The sequence below is a fragment of the Macaca nemestrina genome, chromosome 19 (genome assembly GCF_043159975.1).
Source record: "Macaca nemestrina isolate mMacNem1 chromosome 19, mMacNem.hap1, whole genome shotgun sequence".
Taxonomy (NCBI): domain Eukaryota; kingdom Metazoa; phylum Chordata; class Mammalia; order Primates; family Cercopithecidae; genus Macaca; species Macaca nemestrina.
The window spans coordinates 17456088-17475713 of NC_092143.1; the positions used below are offsets into that span (position 1 = coordinate 17456088).

General features: G+C 39.6%; 1 protein-coding gene across 1 annotated transcript in view; it reads right to left on the minus strand.

Moving 5' to 3' along the window:
- The window catches only part of LOC105477008 (PH domain and leucine rich repeat protein phosphatase 1), a 267523-nt gene that overhangs the window by 2815 nt on the left and 245082 nt on the right, over positions 1–19626 (minus strand). The window contains exons 13-16 of the mRNA XM_011733306.3: positions 17838–17968; positions 13135–13239; positions 4286–4480; positions 1413–1641 (exon numbers count right to left, since the gene is read on the minus strand). Coding sequence (XP_011731608.2) covers positions 1413–1641; positions 4286–4480; positions 13135–13239; positions 17838–17968 — 660 coding nt within the window. The remainder of the gene's footprint in view (positions 1–1412; positions 1642–4285; positions 4481–13134; positions 13240–17837; positions 17969–19626) is intronic.

The window sequence follows — 19626 nt, forward strand, 5'->3', positions numbered from 1 at the left end:
CTGTTCTTGCTGTTCTGCCCATCCCTTTAGATTTCTCTCCATCAGAACCAATGGTTTTGTGATTCATGAGCACTGAAGCTTCCAACATGGGCTCCAGGAGTTCTGCTCCATTCGCTAATTCATCAAGGTGTTGGTCATTTGCCCTGTGCCTGAAAAAATGACATGGGCAGACAGCAGTGACCTGCAGATAAACATCTACCTTCAAGAAGTTTCCAGTCTTACACTGTTGATAAAACCCACAGAACCACGTACAGTTTGAGGTGGACTCTGGTGAAAGCTTATAGTCCAGTAGAGAAAAAAGACTGATTCCACATAGGCTTTGATGAGGGCCTTAAGAAAGAAACAGAAACACTCAAGCTATACATGGGATTCTGTGCAAATGAGTCTGTGTGAATTTGTTCTCTGTCTATTCTTGGAGCAGAGAGGATGAACATGGATGGCAGACACTGTGTTAGGGAGCAGAAGACAGTCTAATGTGGACAGAATGCACTGAATTCAACTTTAGTTCAACACTATGCCAAACACAATTGAAGGTAAATGATTTCAGCAGCCTACATGAATCATGGTTTGCACGTCAGACTTCTCTTGTTTTCCGTGCCTCGCCTCTTCTCGCTTTTGTTTGCATTGCTTAATACTCAACAATGAGGTTTTGTTTTGTATTGTATTTTACTTCTCTACCTTGAGACACGTCCTCCAAACACACACACCACAGTCCGTGCTGTGGGGACTGCCCTGTGCATTGTGGGGTGTTGAGCGGCATTGTCCTAGCAGCGCTGTAGGATGCTCAGTGGCCTCAATCCACTGCATGCCAATCGCACTCTCCGCCCCAACTGTGATGACCAAAAATGTCTCCATATGCTGCCAAACGTCTTGTGGGGAAGCAAACTGCCCCTAGCTGAGAACTGCTCACTGTGTACTCAAATGGGACGTGAGACATGAACCAAAATAACGACGACTTACACTTATATAGACCTTCATAGTTTACAAGTCGTACCAACCTTGTAAGATAGGACAGATGCATGATTATTCCCACTTTACAGATGAGAAAACTGAGGCTTAGAGAGGTTTAAAGGTTACAGCCTGCAAGTGGCAGAGCTAAGACATGAAAACTAGTAGTGTGATGTCAGGGGTAGAGCCCTCAACCACCAAAGCAGCCCTCTGTAGAGTGGCTGCAAACATGGAATGGGATCGTGCCCACGAAGCACGCAGCACAGTGCCTGATGCAGAGAGGCAACTGACAAGCATACGTCATAATGTAAGACATTTGCTTTGTGATACTATGGGTTTGGAATTCTAATGTCGAACCAACTTCAAAAAGTGTTCTTTGAAGGCAAATGCTCCCTAGCTAGTTTCTGCTATGATCTGGTCTCCTCTCCTCTCCACCATCCTGGGGAAAAGCCCTCTTTTCTCACCTCAGTGATAATGGCCTTGTGCTGTTTAATCCTCTTCAGCTCTTCTTCACAGCTCATGATGTAAGATCTGGACAGAGGCAGTGGCTTTCCATTTCGACAGAGAACTGTTTGGCACTTGCCCACATTAGCAGAGGTCAAGGTGAAGGATCCTCCTGGGTCCACAGGGTCATGCTTGATATGACAAAGGACAGCGGCACCACCAAGCTTCTGCCCAGCAGTTCCAAGTTTCCTGGAATCCGAAGAGAGGGGGTGACACTCAAACACAGTCCATCAGTGCCAGTTCTGCAAATTCAACACGAAGACTGCACCACTGGACAGGGCCAGGAAGGAGACCTCTGGGGATTCCACTCCGCTTCCTTCATCAAAGCACACACTGCTCCGCCTCTTTGATGAAAGGAGCCCCGGAATCTGACACCACACACATCCACACAGAGAGGCTCACAACTGGGAGACAGTATCACTGTACCACTAAAAGCCACAGGTGCTGCTCTGGAAGGCAGATGCCCCTGGGCTGCTGTATACAGCCTGTTACCCTCGTCAACCACACTGCCCTATCAGCACACTCCAAAGACAGCAGGAAAATGACTTCTCTCTCTCTCTGCTTCTCTAAATTCCCTCTGTCCACAGGAGAGGAACATTGAAACAACCATGCACATAAGAGCAGGTATAAACACCCTACCCCACTGGCAGGCACACGTCAGAAAAACCTGACAACCCTCTCCCCCTTCTAAGGATGTTTGTTGGTAGGAGCCTTTAAGTATTGGAGTGTTCATGCTCCTGCCCTATATAGTAAAAACTTTCTGGCCCAGTACCCTCTATTCTAGAAAACTCATAGAAAGGACATTCTAGTAATCGAATACCAAGTGCTTGTGATTTATCTTTTTAATCATGACAATTAATCCACAGACTTATCAAATATAGGAAGCACCTGCAAATTCTGAAAATCAAAAATCAAAAACCCCTCTTACAAAGCTACTTGTTCTGGCAGATTATCAAGGGAGAGAAACGGCAGAGAGGGACAAAAGACCATTATTGCTCCCATGGCCTCATGAACTCCTATGGCAAGCCCCACAAATGGTAACACCGCCCAGGCCCCTGCTGTTCCTGAGTGGCACAGGAGCAAGAAAGTTAAGAAAAACAGCCTCCTGTTTTACAAGGCCAGACCCTAAGGTACTGTCTGCTACTATCACATGTGTAAGGTAAGCAACTGGCAAGAGGAGCAATGGAAACCAGGGCTGCCTACTTGCATGCATTAGGAAATCCGACCAGTTCCCCTAAGGACCCAAAGCTCACCACACAACCCATACCCTCTTAACAGATAGGAAAAATAAGAGAAACACAAAAGACCCTGGAGAAGGGCCGACAGTTTAGGCTCCTAAACTCCAACTTTCAGGTATTTGGCTCTAGACCTTTCCAAGGCAGCTCCATTTTCTCCCTTTCCTAGGCACAGTGATTCGTAAAAAGTATGGCAAGTAATCCGAGATTGGGGTTCTCAGTGTTTAATTCTTACCAGTGCTTGAGGGTGCATAAAAAGCAGACCTCTTGGGGGTTGTGAAGGGATGTGTTTGTGCTTTGGGCTGTGTGCACATGTGTATGTGTGTGCATATGATACATGCTAGATGTTTTTCTAGAACAAAAGGGTGGTAAAACCAGGAAAGCTGATGTGCCTGCTAGTTAGAACATCCTCTGGAGTCTTACAACCCGAGGTCAGGTCCTGGCTGCACTACCTACTAGCCCGTAGGCACTGTGCTTCACCTCTCTGTACATGACTTTCAGTAACATTACTCCGCTAACTGGTAACAATTTATGACACATAAGGTAAAATTTAGAACAATGACTGGTACATATTAAGGGCTTGCTGGATATTAGTCATTATTGTTCAATTGCTAATTGTACATGCTCACTGAGAATCTGAAAGTCAGAGGTGACTGTAGCAGCAAGAACCACCCCAGGCTTGCCTCCACCAAGCTCTCTGAGAGGAACCATTTGAGACGCAGGTATCACTGTAAATGCTGCTCTGAACACTCCTCCCCAGACACTTCTTCTACCCCCTTAACAAAGCTACTTGCTCTGGCAGAGTATCAAGGGAGAGAAAGAACAGATAAGGACAAAAGACCATGACTGCTATCATGACCTCAAGTACCAGTACGCTGATCACTCCTGGGTCCCACATGAGCGAGTCTGCAGTACAATATTTATAGACAGGCAATTCCATTATCACCTAGAAAGCCATGAAGGTGATAAGAATGAACAATTCTTTGAATGAGGGAATCCTCACTCATCTAAGAGTTACAAACAATATACTACAATTTCTATAGCAACCTAAAACTCTGCTGCTGGTGGAAACTCCAGGCTATGGCCTAGGATTCTGCCAGTAACACTGTCTTGAACATTTAATAAAGGGGAAAACAAAATATAAAGAATGATTTAACTCCTGAGCTAAAATCTGACCATCTTGATTTAACAAAGGTTTGCACTACCTCAAACCAGTGATAGTATTTCATAAGGGCCAAGAAACTAGGATAGAAACGGTCCATTTCAAAGAGAGGTCCCCACACCAGAAAGTCTAAAAAGCCTCCAGAGCTCACATGATTTGGGAGGAAAAATGGCATTGCAAACAATCTGATGAAAATCTGCAATCAATAAAGGCCAGTAAGGTCCAGTTCTCAGAGAAACTAATTCCTTGTCATTGTCGGAGCCTTCCACAAAGTTATATGAACATCAGTATGTCTCAAACTGGAGCACCATTCCTGATGCCTGGGCAACACCAAACTTGCCTGAATGCATCTTGGTACTCATAGTCAAAACACAGAGGATAAACACTCAAAGAGCAAAAAAACATACAGCAGGTAAGCAGGAACTCTGAGTTTTACCTTTGCATGACAATGAATGTATTGACCATGTATTCTTCTTCATTTTTTGTTTTTTGCAGCTCTTCAGCCAAAATGTCACTCATGGTGCACTGGAGAAGGTAGGGCACCTCCACATTCCGGTCTCCATCAAACACACCGTAGAGGGCTTCGCGGTTGTCACAGAAGTTATTCACCGACAGGGCTGCGACACACAACCTGCAAGGCAACCACACTTCTGTGCTGAGTCCACTCATCCTCCTGCTCCAGGCCCAGCCCAGTGCTTATTTATTTCAAGATTTCCCTATCTCAGTTTTGTCTCTTTCTTCGTGACTCCAGACAGATTAAGGGCAGGTAAACTGACTCCAGCTAATTTCTATCAGCAAATTTTGATTAGCAGAGAAGGATGAGCACAAATTATGCTTCACACATGCCTTCCTACGTGCTTCTCTTCTGATGAGTTTATTTTTAAATGTCAGTGACAGAAGGGGAAAAAGAGTCATGGGAGATAAGAGATGAGGAATCCATATCTACGCATTCATTCAATAAGCAGTTATTAAGGAGAATCTCCACATCCAGCCAAAACAGACAATGAAAACACTGGGAAAAATAGATGAAACCTATATGAAAAGCATGCACAAATATAGAAAAAGCCTCAAATGACTTTACAAAAGTTATTTTTATTTTTAGTTTTTTGAGACAGGGTCTCCCTCTATCACCGAGGCTGGAGTGCAGTAGTGTGATCTCGGCTCACTGCAGTCTCCACTTCTAGGGTTCAAGCGATTCTCCCACCTTAGCCTCCTGAGTAGCTAGGACTACAGGAGTACGCCACCACGCCCAGCTAATTTTTGTATTTTTAGTAGAGATGGAATTTCACCATGTTGGTCACGCTGGTCACCAACTCCTGAGCTTAAGCAATCTGCCAGCCTCAGCCTCCCAAAGTGCTGGGATTACAGGTGTGAGCCACTATGCCCAGTCTTCAAATAACTTTTTTAAAAGGCAGAAAAAACAAACAAACAAACCCCAACTGGACAGTAAGAGCACAGGTCGGTGATCCTGGAGAGAGCCTGCTTCCCGCCCAGCTTTCTCCTGGGGAAGTGTCCAGGCTGCAGCACAGGGAGGAAGACCCAGGTGAAGGCTGTGGTCTGTGCATTGAGGAGATAGAGCTGGGGGCTGAAGGAGGACAGGGTGACCAGAGTCTCCAGTCAGTGCACTGGAGGAGGACAGTGGTTCCCTGCACCTGTGGAAAATTTGGAGACTTTCTCCACCCCAAACTCAAAAGAATCAAACTGTTTCCAAGTAACTGTGTCCCAGAAACTGTCCAAAATGAAACAGAGAAAAAAAAAAGACTGGAAAAAAAAAATAAGGCCAGGATATTAGTGAGTGGCAGGACAACTTCAAACAGCCTAATATACTACAGGGAATTGGAGTCTTCAAAAGAAGAGACAGAAAACACTTTTGAGGAGTTGATGGCTGAAAACATTTCAAATATGAAGAAAATTATAAACCTACAGATACTGCAAGCAAAAGAAACATGAAAAAGACTTAACTGAGACACATCAAAATCAAATTGCTAGAAACCAGGAACAAAGGTGGGAGGTAGAGTGGGGAAACCAGGATATGCCCAGCAGCAGGCTTCTCCCTGGAAACCTGGTAGGAGACAGTGGAGCAACACCTTGAAGGTACCAATGGAAAACAACTAGAAAACAACCTAGATTTCTAGGCCAGTATAAACAGCTATGAAAAGTTAAGGGGAAATAAAGACATTTCCAGATGCACAAATAAAAGCATTTACCACCAGCAGGCTGGCACTAAAGAAATGGAAAAGGAAATCCTTAAGGTAGAAGAGAATGATCCCAGATGGAAATCCGGACCTGTTCAAAAGAATGAAGCACAATGATGATGATGAAGCACAACGATAATGATAGCCAGGTGAGTCAACAGAAACATTTCCTTATTTTTTTTTAAATTATTTTTTTGAGATGGAGTCTCACTCTGTCACCCAGGCTGGAGTGCAGTGGTGTGATCTTGGTTCACTGCAATCTCTGCCTCCCGGGTTCAAGTGATTCTCCTGCCTTAGCCTCCCGAGTAGCTGGGATTACAGGCACTCGCCACCATGCCCAGCTAATTTTTGTATTTTTTATAGAGACAGCATTTCACCACGTTGGCCAGGTTGGTCTCATACTCCTGACCTCGAGTGATCCGCCCACCTCGGCCTCTCAAAATGCTGGGATTATAGGCATGAGCCACTGTGCCCAGCCTCATTTTCTTATTTTAAAAATCACCTTAGAACAGTGATTCTCAATAGACTATTCAATAATATTCTAATAATTACTGGGAGGCAACAACAAATATTTATCTGGTTCAAAATGTTAATGGTATTAAAGTTGAGAAACACCGCTTTAGAAAATAACTAAAGTAAAAATAATAGTAATGTATTTTGGAGGTTATAACATAGATAGAAGCAGAACATACGACAACAACAGCATAAAGGCCAGGACAGGAGAAGAAGTACATATCTGCAAGGTTCTTATATGTGAAATGACATTACCACTACTTGAAGGTAAACAGTGGTACGTTAAAGATCATACTATAAACTCTAAACAAACCACACATGTACACACAGAGACGCATGGTAGAGTAAGAATGAATAAAGATAAAATCAAATCATAATAAATAATTCAAAAGAATGAAGAAAAAGGAAATAAAGAACAGACAGCACAAATAGAAAACAATAGTAAGGTGGAAGGTTTAAACCTAACCATATCAATAATTTCATTAAATATAAAGGCCTTAACACTACCCAAAAGACAAAAAATTCAGACTGAATAAAAAAAAAGACCTAAGTATATGCTGCCTATAAGAAATCCATTTTAAATATGAGACAAATAGGTTAAAAGTAAAAGGATTTTTTAAAAGGTATACCATGCTAACATTAATCCAAAAAAAGTTGAAATGGCTATGTTAGTATCAGACAAAGTATATTTCAGAATAAAGAATGTTACAGGAATAAAGAGAGTCATAATGATAAAGGGGTCAGTTCATCAAGAGGCTACATCATTCTAAATGTTTACATACTTAACAGAGCTTCAAGACGCATGAAGCAAAAACTGATAGAACTACAAGGAGAAACAGACAAATCCATATTCATAGCCTCTCAATCATCAACAGAATAAGTAGACAGAAAATTGGTAGGATGCTTGAGCAACAATATCAACCAACTTGAGTTAATTGCCACCACACCTGACAGCAATTTTTTTTTTTTTAAATGCACACAGAACTTTTACCAAGATAGGTAAGATTCTGGACAAAAAATCAAGTCCAAATAAGTTTACAAGATTCAAGTCATACAAAGCATGTTCTCCAACGATATTAGCAAAATTGCTTAGAAAGAAATTTACAACTCTAAATGCTTATATTACAGAATTAGAGGTCTCAAATCAATAACCTAAGCTTCCATTTAAAGAAACTAGAAAAAGCAGTACATAACAAACCCAAAGCAAGAAGAAAGGGAGTCATAAAAATAAGAAAAGCAGTTGACTGTGATAGCTCACACCTGTAATCTCAGCACTTTGAGAGGCCAAGGCAGGAGGATCGCTTGAGGCCAGGAGTTTAAGGCCAGTCTAGGCAACAGAACAAGACTCCGTCTCAAACAACAACAACAACAACAACAACAAACCCTTAAAACATAAGAAATGTGGAACAGAAAAATTACAGAGAAAAATCAATAAAACAAAAAAAAATATAGTTCTTTGAGAATATCAATAAAATTGATAAACCAAATCAAACTGATCAGAAAAAAGAAAACACAAATTACCAATATTAGGAATGAGAGAGGGGAGGCATATCTCTACAGATTCTACAGATTTTAAAAGCATAATAATGGGCCGGGCATGGTGGCTCATGCCTGTAATCCCAGCACTTTGGGAGGCTGAAGCAGGCGGACCATTTGAGGTCAGGAGTCCGAGAACAGCCTGGTCAATATGGTGAAACTCCGTCTCTACTAAAAATATAAAAAATTAGCTGGGCATGGTGGCACATGCCGGCAGTCCCAACTACTCAGGAGGCTGAGGCAGAAGAACTGCGTGAACCCAGAAGGGAGAGGCTGCAGTGAGCCGAGATTGTGCCACTGCACTCCAGCCTGGGTGACAGAGTGAGACTCTGTCTCAAAAAAAAAAAAAAAAAAAAAGCATAATGTCAATACATTCAATACATTTGAAAACTAGATAAAGCAGACAAATTCCTTGAAAGACACAAATTACCAAAGTTTGTTCAAGAAGAAGGAAGAGATAATCCTATTTAAAGAAATTGTAGGTTTAAAAAAAAATCCAGGCACAGATGGCTTCACTGGTGAATTCTTTTAAATATTTAAGAAGGATATATTACCAATTCTATACAAACTCCTCCAGAAAACTCAAGATGAGGAAACACTTCCCAACTCATTCTATGAGGCCAGCATTACCGCGATACCAAAATCAAAGACATCACAAGAGAGCTACAGACTAATATCCACCATGGAATATAGACATCCTCAACAAATTAACAGCAAATCTAACCCAGCAGCATGTAAGAAATATAATACTTCAGGCCAGGCGTGGTGGCTCGCGCCTGTAATCCCAGAACTTTGGGAGGCCGAGGAGGGAGGATAACTTGAGGTCGGGAGTTCGAGACCAGCCTGACCAACATGCAGAAACCCCCATCTCTACTAAAAATATAACGTTAGCCGGATATAGTGGTGCATGCCTGAAATCCTAGCTACTCAGGAGGCTGAGGCAGGAGAATCACTTGAACCTGGGAGGTGGAGGTTGCGGTGAACCGAGATCGCGCCATTGCACTCCAGCCTGGGCAACAAGAGTGAAAGCTGTCTCAAAAAAAAGAAAAAAAAAAGATACTACATTGTGACCAAGTGAATTTACACTTGGAATGCAAAGTGTATTTAACATTTTAAAATCAATCAATGTAATTAAGCACATCAACAGACTGAAGAAGAAAAAAAAAAATACAGTCATCTCAATTGACACAGAAAAAGCCTATGACAAAATGTGTTATCTGTTTATTATAAAAACTAAGATTTCATTATAAAATCTTAGCAAACTCTGTATAGAAGAGAATTAACTTGATAAAGGGTGTCTACAAAAATACCTAGAGCTAATATCACATTTGATTGTGAATGAACAAGTTTTCACCAAAGAATGTATATGGATGATAAATAAACACATGAAAAGAGTAGGGAAATGTAAATTAAAACCACAATGGGATATTATTATTAAAATGGAAAAAACAACAGCAACCTAACAATAACACCTGCTGGTAAGGATGTGTAGCTACTGGAACTCTTAAGACATTGCTGTTGGGAGTGCAAAATGATACAGGCACTTTGGAAACAGTTTGGCAGTTTCTTCCAAAGTAAATACACACTTACCATATGACCCAGCAATCCTTACCCCTAGGCATTTACCCCAGAGAAATGAAAACAAGCATTCATACAAAAACCTGTATGTAACTGTTTGCAACGTGTGGCATTTTCATTTGCAACTGCTAAAAACTTGAAACAATCTAAACATCCTTCAAATGGTGAATGGGTAAAACAAAAACAAACCATAATATGTCCATGCAATGGAATGCTACTAGGAATAAAAAGCAATGAAAAGAAACAAACTACTGACACATGCAATAGTACAAATGAATCTCAAACACATTATGTGATGGGAAAGAAGTCAGAATGAGAAGGCCATATACTATATAATTCCCTTTTATATGACATTCTGGAAAAGGCAAAATCAATGAGATAAAAAACAGATCAGGAGTTGCCAAGGACAGGAGTTGGGGAGAATAATTGACAAAAAGGGGCATGGGGTAAATTTTGGTAGGTGACGGAACTGGTCTATACCCTGTAGTGGTGGTTACACATGATGATATTCTTTCCCCAAAACTTGCAGAACTGTACATTAAAAAGGGTGAATTTTACTGAATATAGAGTATACCTTCTTACATATATAAAGAGAAAAAAATTATTAAGCACCTGCTATGTATCATAGCTACATACCAGATATATAAACTTAAAAATATAATCCCTCCCTTTAAGGAGTTCAGGGATAAATAATAATAGCAATGACCATTATAATCAATAATAGTAGTAGTTAACACTTAAATAGGGTTTATTATATGGCACACATTGTTCTAAGTATGTCATACATATTAACTCACGTGACCCTCTAACAACACCATGAGAATAGGTAGTTTTTTCTTATTGCTTATTTTAGCTAAAGAGAGACTGAGAAACTGCCCATGGTCACACGGCAAGAAAGTATAGGTATAGAACTCAGGTGCAAAGCCAGGCAGTCTGGCTTCTATCTCAATATTTTGAAATTCTTGCCTCTATTTATTAAGAAAAACAAGTTATCCAAAATTATAAGGCAATTAGTGGCAAAGTTAAATTTTAAAGTCATTTTATTCCATCTTCCTTCTGTAGGCTCCCCTTGCTAGCTGGAATGAGGCAGTATGAAAGAGGAAAAAAAAATACAGTAACGTAGTTTTTTTTTCTTTCTTTTTTCTTAAGTACAGTGGTGATCATTCTCGGCATTTCTTTTCTGGTGAAGTTTCCTGTTTGGTTTTTAATCTAAAGAAGAGGCTAGGCTGGGAGTAGTGGCTCATATCTGTAATCCCAGCACTTTGGGAGGCTGAGGCAGATGGATCACCTGAGGTCAGGAGTTCAAGACTGGCCTGGCCAACATGGTGAAACCGCATTTCTACTAAAAATACAAAAATTTGTCGGGCATGGTAGCGGGTGCCTGTAATCCCAGGTACTTGGGAGGCTGAGGCAAGAGAATCACTTGAACCCAGGAGGCGGAAGTTGCAGTGAGCTGAGATTGCGCCACTGCACTCCAGCCTGGGCAACAAGAGTGAAACTCCAGCTCAAAAAAAAAAAAAAAAAAAAAAAAAAAAAAAGAGGCTAATTATCCAACTGTAGTTCCCTCTTGGGTTTCCCCAAAGGAGGAAGAGATGTCTACTGAGATTTGAAGAGAGGACAACCACAGTTTTCCCCTTCTTTCAAGGTGTCAAGCAGCAAACTGCTTGTTTAAATGATCATTGACAACGCAAACAAAGTAAAAACAAAACAAAAAACACCAAAAAAACAAACAAAAAGCTCTCGAGAAACCTTTATTGGCAAAATCAAAGGGTAAAAAAAGCAAGGGGAAATATCAAGTGAGGGCAAAGCATAGCCTGGGACTACTGGCATGCTGTCCATTTTCTATTTATTTATTTATTTATTTGTATCTTTCAATGACTCTTCATTTTTTATTTCTGGATGCAGGTGGTAGTCTGAAGGTGTGTTCACTTTAGAACAATTCAAAGGGTTGTAGTGCACTTTGCTGTCCACACATTGTACTATGTGACACAATTGTGGAAGGGGGAATTATGCCGAAAAGCCCACCCAGATCTACTTGGTTACTTGCTCCATTAAGACACATTGAGTAGATAATAGACATTAATACACAGAGATATTAAAAACTAATCTTAGATTTCACATTAGTGTTCAGAAATGAGCAGTTTCACATACCGGTGTTTGTAAGGAAGACATAAAAGATCCTTTGATCTAAAAAGTAATGATCTCCAGAAAGAAACTTTGAGTGCGCTAAAGAATACACGAATTCCCCTCTGCCCCAACACAATGACATACTGTGCAAAGTCCATGGAAATCAGGGAGTAGCTGGAGCCCAGGCAGAACTAAGGCACACCTCCTCAGGTTATTCTGCCTTTTCTGAGCAAAGAGAACAGAGTTGTTAACTCTTCTCTAGAGAGCACAAGGCCAAATGACACCGTAGGGAATGGGGAAAAGATCAATGTGTCAGATCCAGAATTTGAGTTGATGCTGTTTTCTGTCCCAAAGAAAAGCAGGCAGAATGGCAGCAACAATTCCAAACCTTTTATTTTCCATGAAGAGTATTCAGCTAGTCGGTGGTTCTGAAGCCTAGACACATATTAGAATCACCTGGGGGAGATTTTAACACATTCTGATTTAATGAGTCTAGGTTGGGAGACTTTTAAAAAATTTTCTTTACCTTACTGATTCTAATGTGTGCCCAGGGTTGAATACTAATGTTAGCTATTATTAGATCTACCTCCACTTTCTGTTCTTCCCCTACTTTCAGACTTCTGTGTTCTTATACTTCAGCTAATTAAATTATGACCATTCTAATTTATAGGATTCTTTACCTGTCTAGGTACTAATTATTAGCGCCTCTTCATATAATACAAGCAAGCCTGAAAAGCCTGGTTACATTTTTCAGGAAAAATCAACATCTGTATCTAAGAGAGGGGAGGGTGGGGAAAATGGAAAAGAAAAAGATATTAAGATGGGCAAGTTCTGGTGGCAAGACAAGCAGATGACATTAGAGGCAATGGACATCAAACTCCTGCCAATCTAATTTAGATTGTAAAAATAGCTCCATAGTCAATAACATGAGTGATCTTAAATATGCACAATTAAGCTACTTCTCCTTTAATACTATCTCTGTTTTGCTTGGTAAACAAGCGTCAGAGAAAGATAAAGGGGCTTTTCAAAGGAGCAGGGATGCATTTCAATACCTAGGCCTTTTCCAAACACTGGAGTCTTACACAGATATAATGTGTCAGTTACCTTGTATCCTAGCAACGACTCCTACTAAGGGAGACTATGTGATTCCAAACAGGGCCTTCCCTTAATGTTCAAACATAAGTCATGAGGGAGCCTCACTCTGGGGAAACTTGGAATACTCAAAGAAATTTTACATGAGAAAAGTGGGTGCTACAGCACTGAGTTTCTTTCTACCCAACTAAAGGAGTGAGACAGGCAGGAGGCAGTTCTTCCTCTGAAGGTTCATCTGACTTACTTGTTTTTTACCCCCGAAGCTTCAGTGTAACCATGACTCCAAACAGCTGGGGCTCCAGAAGCGTCTCCTGTAGAAGGCTGATCAATCTTGAAACAGCGGATATTACTAACAAGAGAAACAGGGAGGGAACAGGAATCATCAAAACCAAATGTGTGCAAATTGCTATCTTTATCCGAGAAATAAAAAAAATACCTGTTAAGCACTCTGTACTTACCATTTCTTACTGTGTTTAATGTGTCTGAAATACTTATCAGCAACAAGAACCAGCTACTCATTGTAATGAAAACGAAGGGGCATACATACAGAGCATGAAAATTACTTTTAATGAGCATCATAAGGCAGCTATTAGAGACTTTCACACATTCTACATTAGATGACTGCTCTCTCCTGGGAATGACAAGGACAGCTCTCAGCCTTGGCATGAGAAAACAAAACTTAAGTATTAGGATGGGTGTATTCTTACACCATGAATACTCAGAAAGAACAACAACAAAACACCTAAGCCACAATTATAATGCATTTAGATGATGTGAGATAATTCTGCAATATTCATCTCCAAATCCAATTTCTGTCCATATAACCCCTCCAAATACTATCACGGACTTGCAGTTCCCTGGAGCTTCCAATACTCTCCTCACGGGTATAGCCAAGTATGCTAAGACTAATATCATAAAATAAAACATATACATAAAATTACAAAGTAAATGAGGAGTATTTAATAAATTACAAGTTAACTGTATGTATTTAAACTGGGAGATTTCTTACCTCACCTCAGCCCTCATATGCCATAATTGATCCAACAGGACCCAAGACAGAAACACTAAAGGGATAAATTATCAAATAGCGTTTCTTAAAAATCAGCCTCGCCGGGTGCGGCGGCTCATGCCTGTAATCCCAGCACTTTGGGAGGCCAAGGCGGGCGGATCACCTGAGGTCACGAGTTCCAGATCAGCCTGACCAACATGGAGAAACCCCGTCTCTACTAAAAATACAAAAAATTGGCCGGGCATGGTGGTGCATGCTTGTAATTCCAGCTATGCAGGAGGCTGAGGCAGGAGAATCACTTGAACTCAGGAGGTGGAGGTTGTGGTGAGCCAAGATTGTGCCACTGCACTCCAGCCTGGGCAACAAGAGCGAAACTCTGTCTCAAAATAAAAATAAAAATAAAAATAAAATAAATAAAAATCAGCCTCTAGAAAGCATTCTGTGCCCCTAAATAGGAAGTCATTAACAGATGTAAACTAGTCTGTTAAAAGGCTGGCTACCACAAGGTGAAATAAGTCCTCTTACTCATAAATTGCCACTAAGTTTCCCCCTCATTATTATTTAAACAAGAGAAAAAGTATACGTACTATCTGTTGACAACTGAAGCAACACCTACATAGTTTTGGTCATAACCACAAGAATTAAAATTATCTGTTGGTACTCATTACTCCCAAATCTAACAAATACTATATACCTTTCCTAAGAACCAGTTAAAGCTTTAAAAAGTAAATCAATATCTACCTAGTATTCCCTTTGAATCTAGAAATAACTGGTGGCAATTTTTCTGAAATTTAAAAATATATGGTTAAAGAAAAGTTTCTACTCTCAATTACTAGCAAACATTTACTTTCCATCTTATCCTGAAAAACATAAATCTAGTGTCAATAGAAAATTCCCAAATCAAGTTAATACCTTGTTTTACAATAAGCCTAGAGCTAAATCTAGAGCTAAATCTTTTTTTCAAAGTTTTCAATTCTATAAATAAAAGAGGCATTAACAAAAAAAAGGACAGTTCTCCATTATTTGCTCTCCATATGACCTGGTACTCAATTTTAACCATCTAAAATAGTACGCAATACAATAGGTTTCTTAAGACATATCCTAAGACTCTTAGATACCATCCTGAAGTCTTGGGAAAAGTGAAGGCTCATTTTTAAAGGCATTTATAATTTTTACAGAACACAAAGTCTTCAGAGAAATAATTCAATTTCCTAACCTGATTATTAAAGGGAAAAAAAAAATAACTCTTAACTGCCCCCTCTCCCCAGCACACAAATAATTCTTTCTAGTGAAGCAGCAATTTCTCTTCTCTGTCTAGCTGAACACAGTGCGGCTGAGCAGTTATCCGAAGTGAACTGAATGCTGACTCTTGTATATCGTTGTTTTTTGAGATGGAGTTTTGCTCTTGTTGCCCAGGCTGGAGTGCAATAGCGTAACACGGCTCACTGCAACCTCCACCTCCCAGGTTCAAGCGACTCTCCTGCCTCAGCCTCCCGAGTAGCTGGGATTACAGGCATGCGCCACCTTGTCTGCCAATTTTTTTGTATTTAGTAGAGACGGGGTTTCATCATGTTGGTCAGGCTGGTCTCAAACTCCTGACCTCAGGTGATTTACCCACCTCAGCCTCCCAAAGTGCTGGGATTACAGGCGTGAGCCACTGTGCCCGGCCATCTTGTAGATCTTTAAATGAGTCAGAGAGAATTCTGTGAACCACAGCTCAATCTCACAGAAGAGTCCTCATATGCACCTACCCGGCTCACATAAAACAAATAAACCAACCCTCTAAAAGTGCAAATAATATACGGAAAATCTTCCAAGTAATTAAGAATACACAGCCTTCCAGATGTTAAATGGAAGGTAACATTTTAAGAATATTACAATTTTTTGCTGCAGGACACTTTGGTCTGAGTACGTGAATATTTTAAAAAGCTTGACACAGTACAGCAACTGCTTTTAAGAAGAGTGTAATACCAAATTACGGTCCTTCAGCAGCACCAGTTTGAGGGGGAAAATGTTATTCAAGTATTTTATTTTGTATTTACTTGATATACTAATGAGTTTGAACACATTTTCATGTAACTATTTGTACTGTTTCTGTTAAATGTTAATGTCCTTTGTTTATTTTCTGTTTGAGTACTTTTCTTATAAGTACTTATCTTATAAGAACACTTTATAGTAAGCATATTAAAGCTTTTTTCATATTTTTCTTCCCAGTTTGTCATTTGCCATTTATATTTATTGAGTTTCTGAAATAGGAAATAGACATTTAACACTTTAATGTATAAAAAGTATATTTACATGTAAACATATGCAATGTAAATATTGAAACCAATCTACATGTACTGATTTCTTTTCTTGCCACTTACTCCCTTCATTTCTTGGCCTAAAAAGTCTTTTTCTAACTTGTGAAGATATTCACATGATTCCTTATTACTTTTGAAAATCATTTAATTTTACAGATTCAACTATTTCAGCTGGATTTTGGTGTGATATAAGAATGTAACTTTAATTTTCCTCTAAGTGGCTACTTCCATTTATTAACATATTTTGGTGCAATTATTTTTCAATTTTATTTGTAAAGAATGCTCAAAAATGTCTGTATCCTACATGTAAAAAATACTCAAAAGCTATCTGTTTAAAGATGACCTATTTTGATAATCCATTATTTTCTTGAATTTAAAAAGCACCTTAAAGATCATGTAGGCCATTTTTTTTCTCATAGGTCTGGACAGATGGAGGGGTTTAGGCCAAGGTTTCATACACGTGATCAACAACGGAGAGAACCTCGTTCTCTACGCCTTCCTCAGGACACTCAGGCAGTTTTTTTCAACTATGCATCAAAATTAATTTTCTCATCAAGTACTTAAAATGCCAACAAATTAGGCACTAATTAGGCCAATTCTATCCAGGAATCACTTTAAGTGCTTTTCAAACTTTGGTTTGCACTACAGCCTAGGATAGTATTAATGGACCATTCACCAAAAATCTACTGTTTTTTACTGATTTTCTTAAAATAATGGAAAATGACTTTCAGCAACAAATATTCCAACATTGAATAAACATATATTGCATGCATAATGACTAATGTATGACAATGTTTAAAACTACTACTGATCTGATATACCCCCAAAAATTCTGAAAATTCAGAAAAGTTTAAAGAAGAAAATAAACACTACCCATAATACTATTATCCAGAGAATAACACCACTTTAACTTTTGTTATATATCCTTTTAGGCATTTTCTAGGTGTGTGTATGCATACACATGTACATATACCCAATGCACACAAATTTATATTGCAAAAATTGAATTATACTATAAAACTTCTTTGTTAATTTTGTTAATATTTTCACTTAATATACTGTAAAGATCTTTTGAGTTAGCGATATAGCTCTAAATAATTTTAAATGGCTTTGTAATATTCAATTGTGGAACATTATTTAATTCTTAATAGACTATTTAGAGTTCTATGATGAACATTCTTATTAAGATATCTTTCCTATTGCAGACCTTTAAGGTTTTACATAGAAAACTCCAACCACTAATTCTTTATCAATATCAAGAATGAAACAGCATCAATGAACTCTTTCCCATACCGTGAAGATCTAACTGCTGGTAGGATCTACCTACTCCACATCCTCAGTCTTATTTAAAAAAACCTGGATTTCAGTGCCACACTGTTAGTTTTCCCTACATCTCTTTTAAAATCCTTCCTTAACATTTGCATTAACTGTCACAACCACGTTATCAGTGACTACTGAGATTTAAGTTACATCTTGGTTGTTCATTGCTTCCCTGCATCTTGTATATCCTGTTATGTGTGTTAACACAGCTAACAAGTCAATGATGCTTCATGTTTTGTTTCCCATTTTCACTGAGATATGAAGCCCACTGCCAGTGGACAATGATGGGGATACAGTGCTTTACAGAATACTTACTTCAGTAGTTCCAGGGTTTTGTGATCAAGGACAAGGCGAGGGTTTCCGGTCAGGTCTAGCTCCTGCAGTTTGGGAGGCAGGTTTTCTGGTAATGTGACTTCGCTTAGCTCATTACAGCTCAGATCCACACACTGAAAAAGGAACAAGTGCAAACAAGAAAGAGATGGTCTAGAGAAGTTCTTCATGGAGTTCTATACTCCTACGCTTTGCATGCAAATCCATCTGATCATTCATTATAATATACTAGACAAATGTGGAAAAGGAGGCTTATCTGTTACTTTGCCATAAACATTTAAAATAGATTTTGCTAAATGCAAAAAAAAAATTTTTTTTATTTTCTTTGAATAACAGAAAATCCATGTTCTTTATTCTTCTCATATTTTCCACTTACGTTTATCTCCACGTTTAAAATCAAGCATTAACTAAAAAATCCTAATAGATTTTCTTATTGCTCACAAAATCTCCATGCCATGAGAACTACAGCTCAAACATTAACATGAACTTTAAAGGAATTTCTTAAAACAAAACTAAAAACAAAGAAGGCTGGGTACAGAGGCTCACGCCTGTAATCCCAGCACTTTGGGAGGCCGAGCAGGGTGGATCACTTGAGGTCAGGAGTTTGAGACCAGCCTGGCCAACATGGTGAAACCCCATCTCTACTAAAAATACAAAAATTAGCCAGGTGGTGGCACACGCCTGTAATCCCATCTATTCAAGGTGGTTGACGCATGAGAATCGCTTGAATCCAGGAGGTGCGCAGGGCACAGTGGCTCACGCCTGTAATCCCAGCACTTTGGGAGGCCAAGGCAGGCAGATTACCTGAGATCAGGAGTTCGAGATCAGCCTGGGCAACACGGTGAAACCCCGTCTCCACTAAAAATACAAAATTAGCCGGGCGTGGTGGCACGCCTGTAATCCCAGCTACTCGGGAGGCTGAGGCAGGAGAATCACTTGAACCTGGGAGGTGGAGGATGCAGTGAGCTGAGATCACGCCATTGCACTCCAGCCTGGGCAACAACGGTAAATCGCCATCTCACCAAAAAAAAAAAAAAAAAAAAAAAAAGAATCCGGGAGGTGCAGGTTGCAGTGACCAGAGACTGTGCCACTGCACTCCAGCCTGAGAGACAGAGCAAGACCCTGTCTCAAAAAAACACAACAGAAAACAAACAAAAACAAAAAAACAAGCAAAGAAAATAACATGTAAAATGAGGAAAAGGCAGGTAACACACACTCAAAATGAGAAGATATTTCAAAAGAAGCTGAATAAGAAATTGGCAAAAGCTACACGAGCAGGTAAACCTGCCTAATCTGTGTCAAAAAAAGGGGCTGAGTCAAGTATGGATCCTACCCTCAAGGCATCAACATCTGGACTCTCCAACAGGTCCTGCCTAATTTAACTTGAAAGAAAAATCACAAAAAGGTCATGGTGATTACAACAAAAATCAGGTTTTACCTGTAAATGGAAATGATACCTCCTTTCTCACAAAACTGATGTAAAGCTTAAATAAGGTGTACTGTAAAAAGCGGGGCTGCCCTTGTGTTCAGGGAGCAGGGAACCTAGGTGGAGAAGGCTCACTATACGCAAGAGAAATGGAGTGGTCAGCGCTCTAGATATGAGAATGCAGAACCTATAGGTTCAATAGTATGGGGTGGAGAGCATTCAATTATCTGGCTGAATTAGTACCTTATTATAAGTTTCAAAAGTGCTTACAGAAATGATCAAAAGAGGAATTGTTTTCTCTCTTCAGTTCTTTAAAAAAAGGGAGGAGGGAGATTATACTCAAGAACT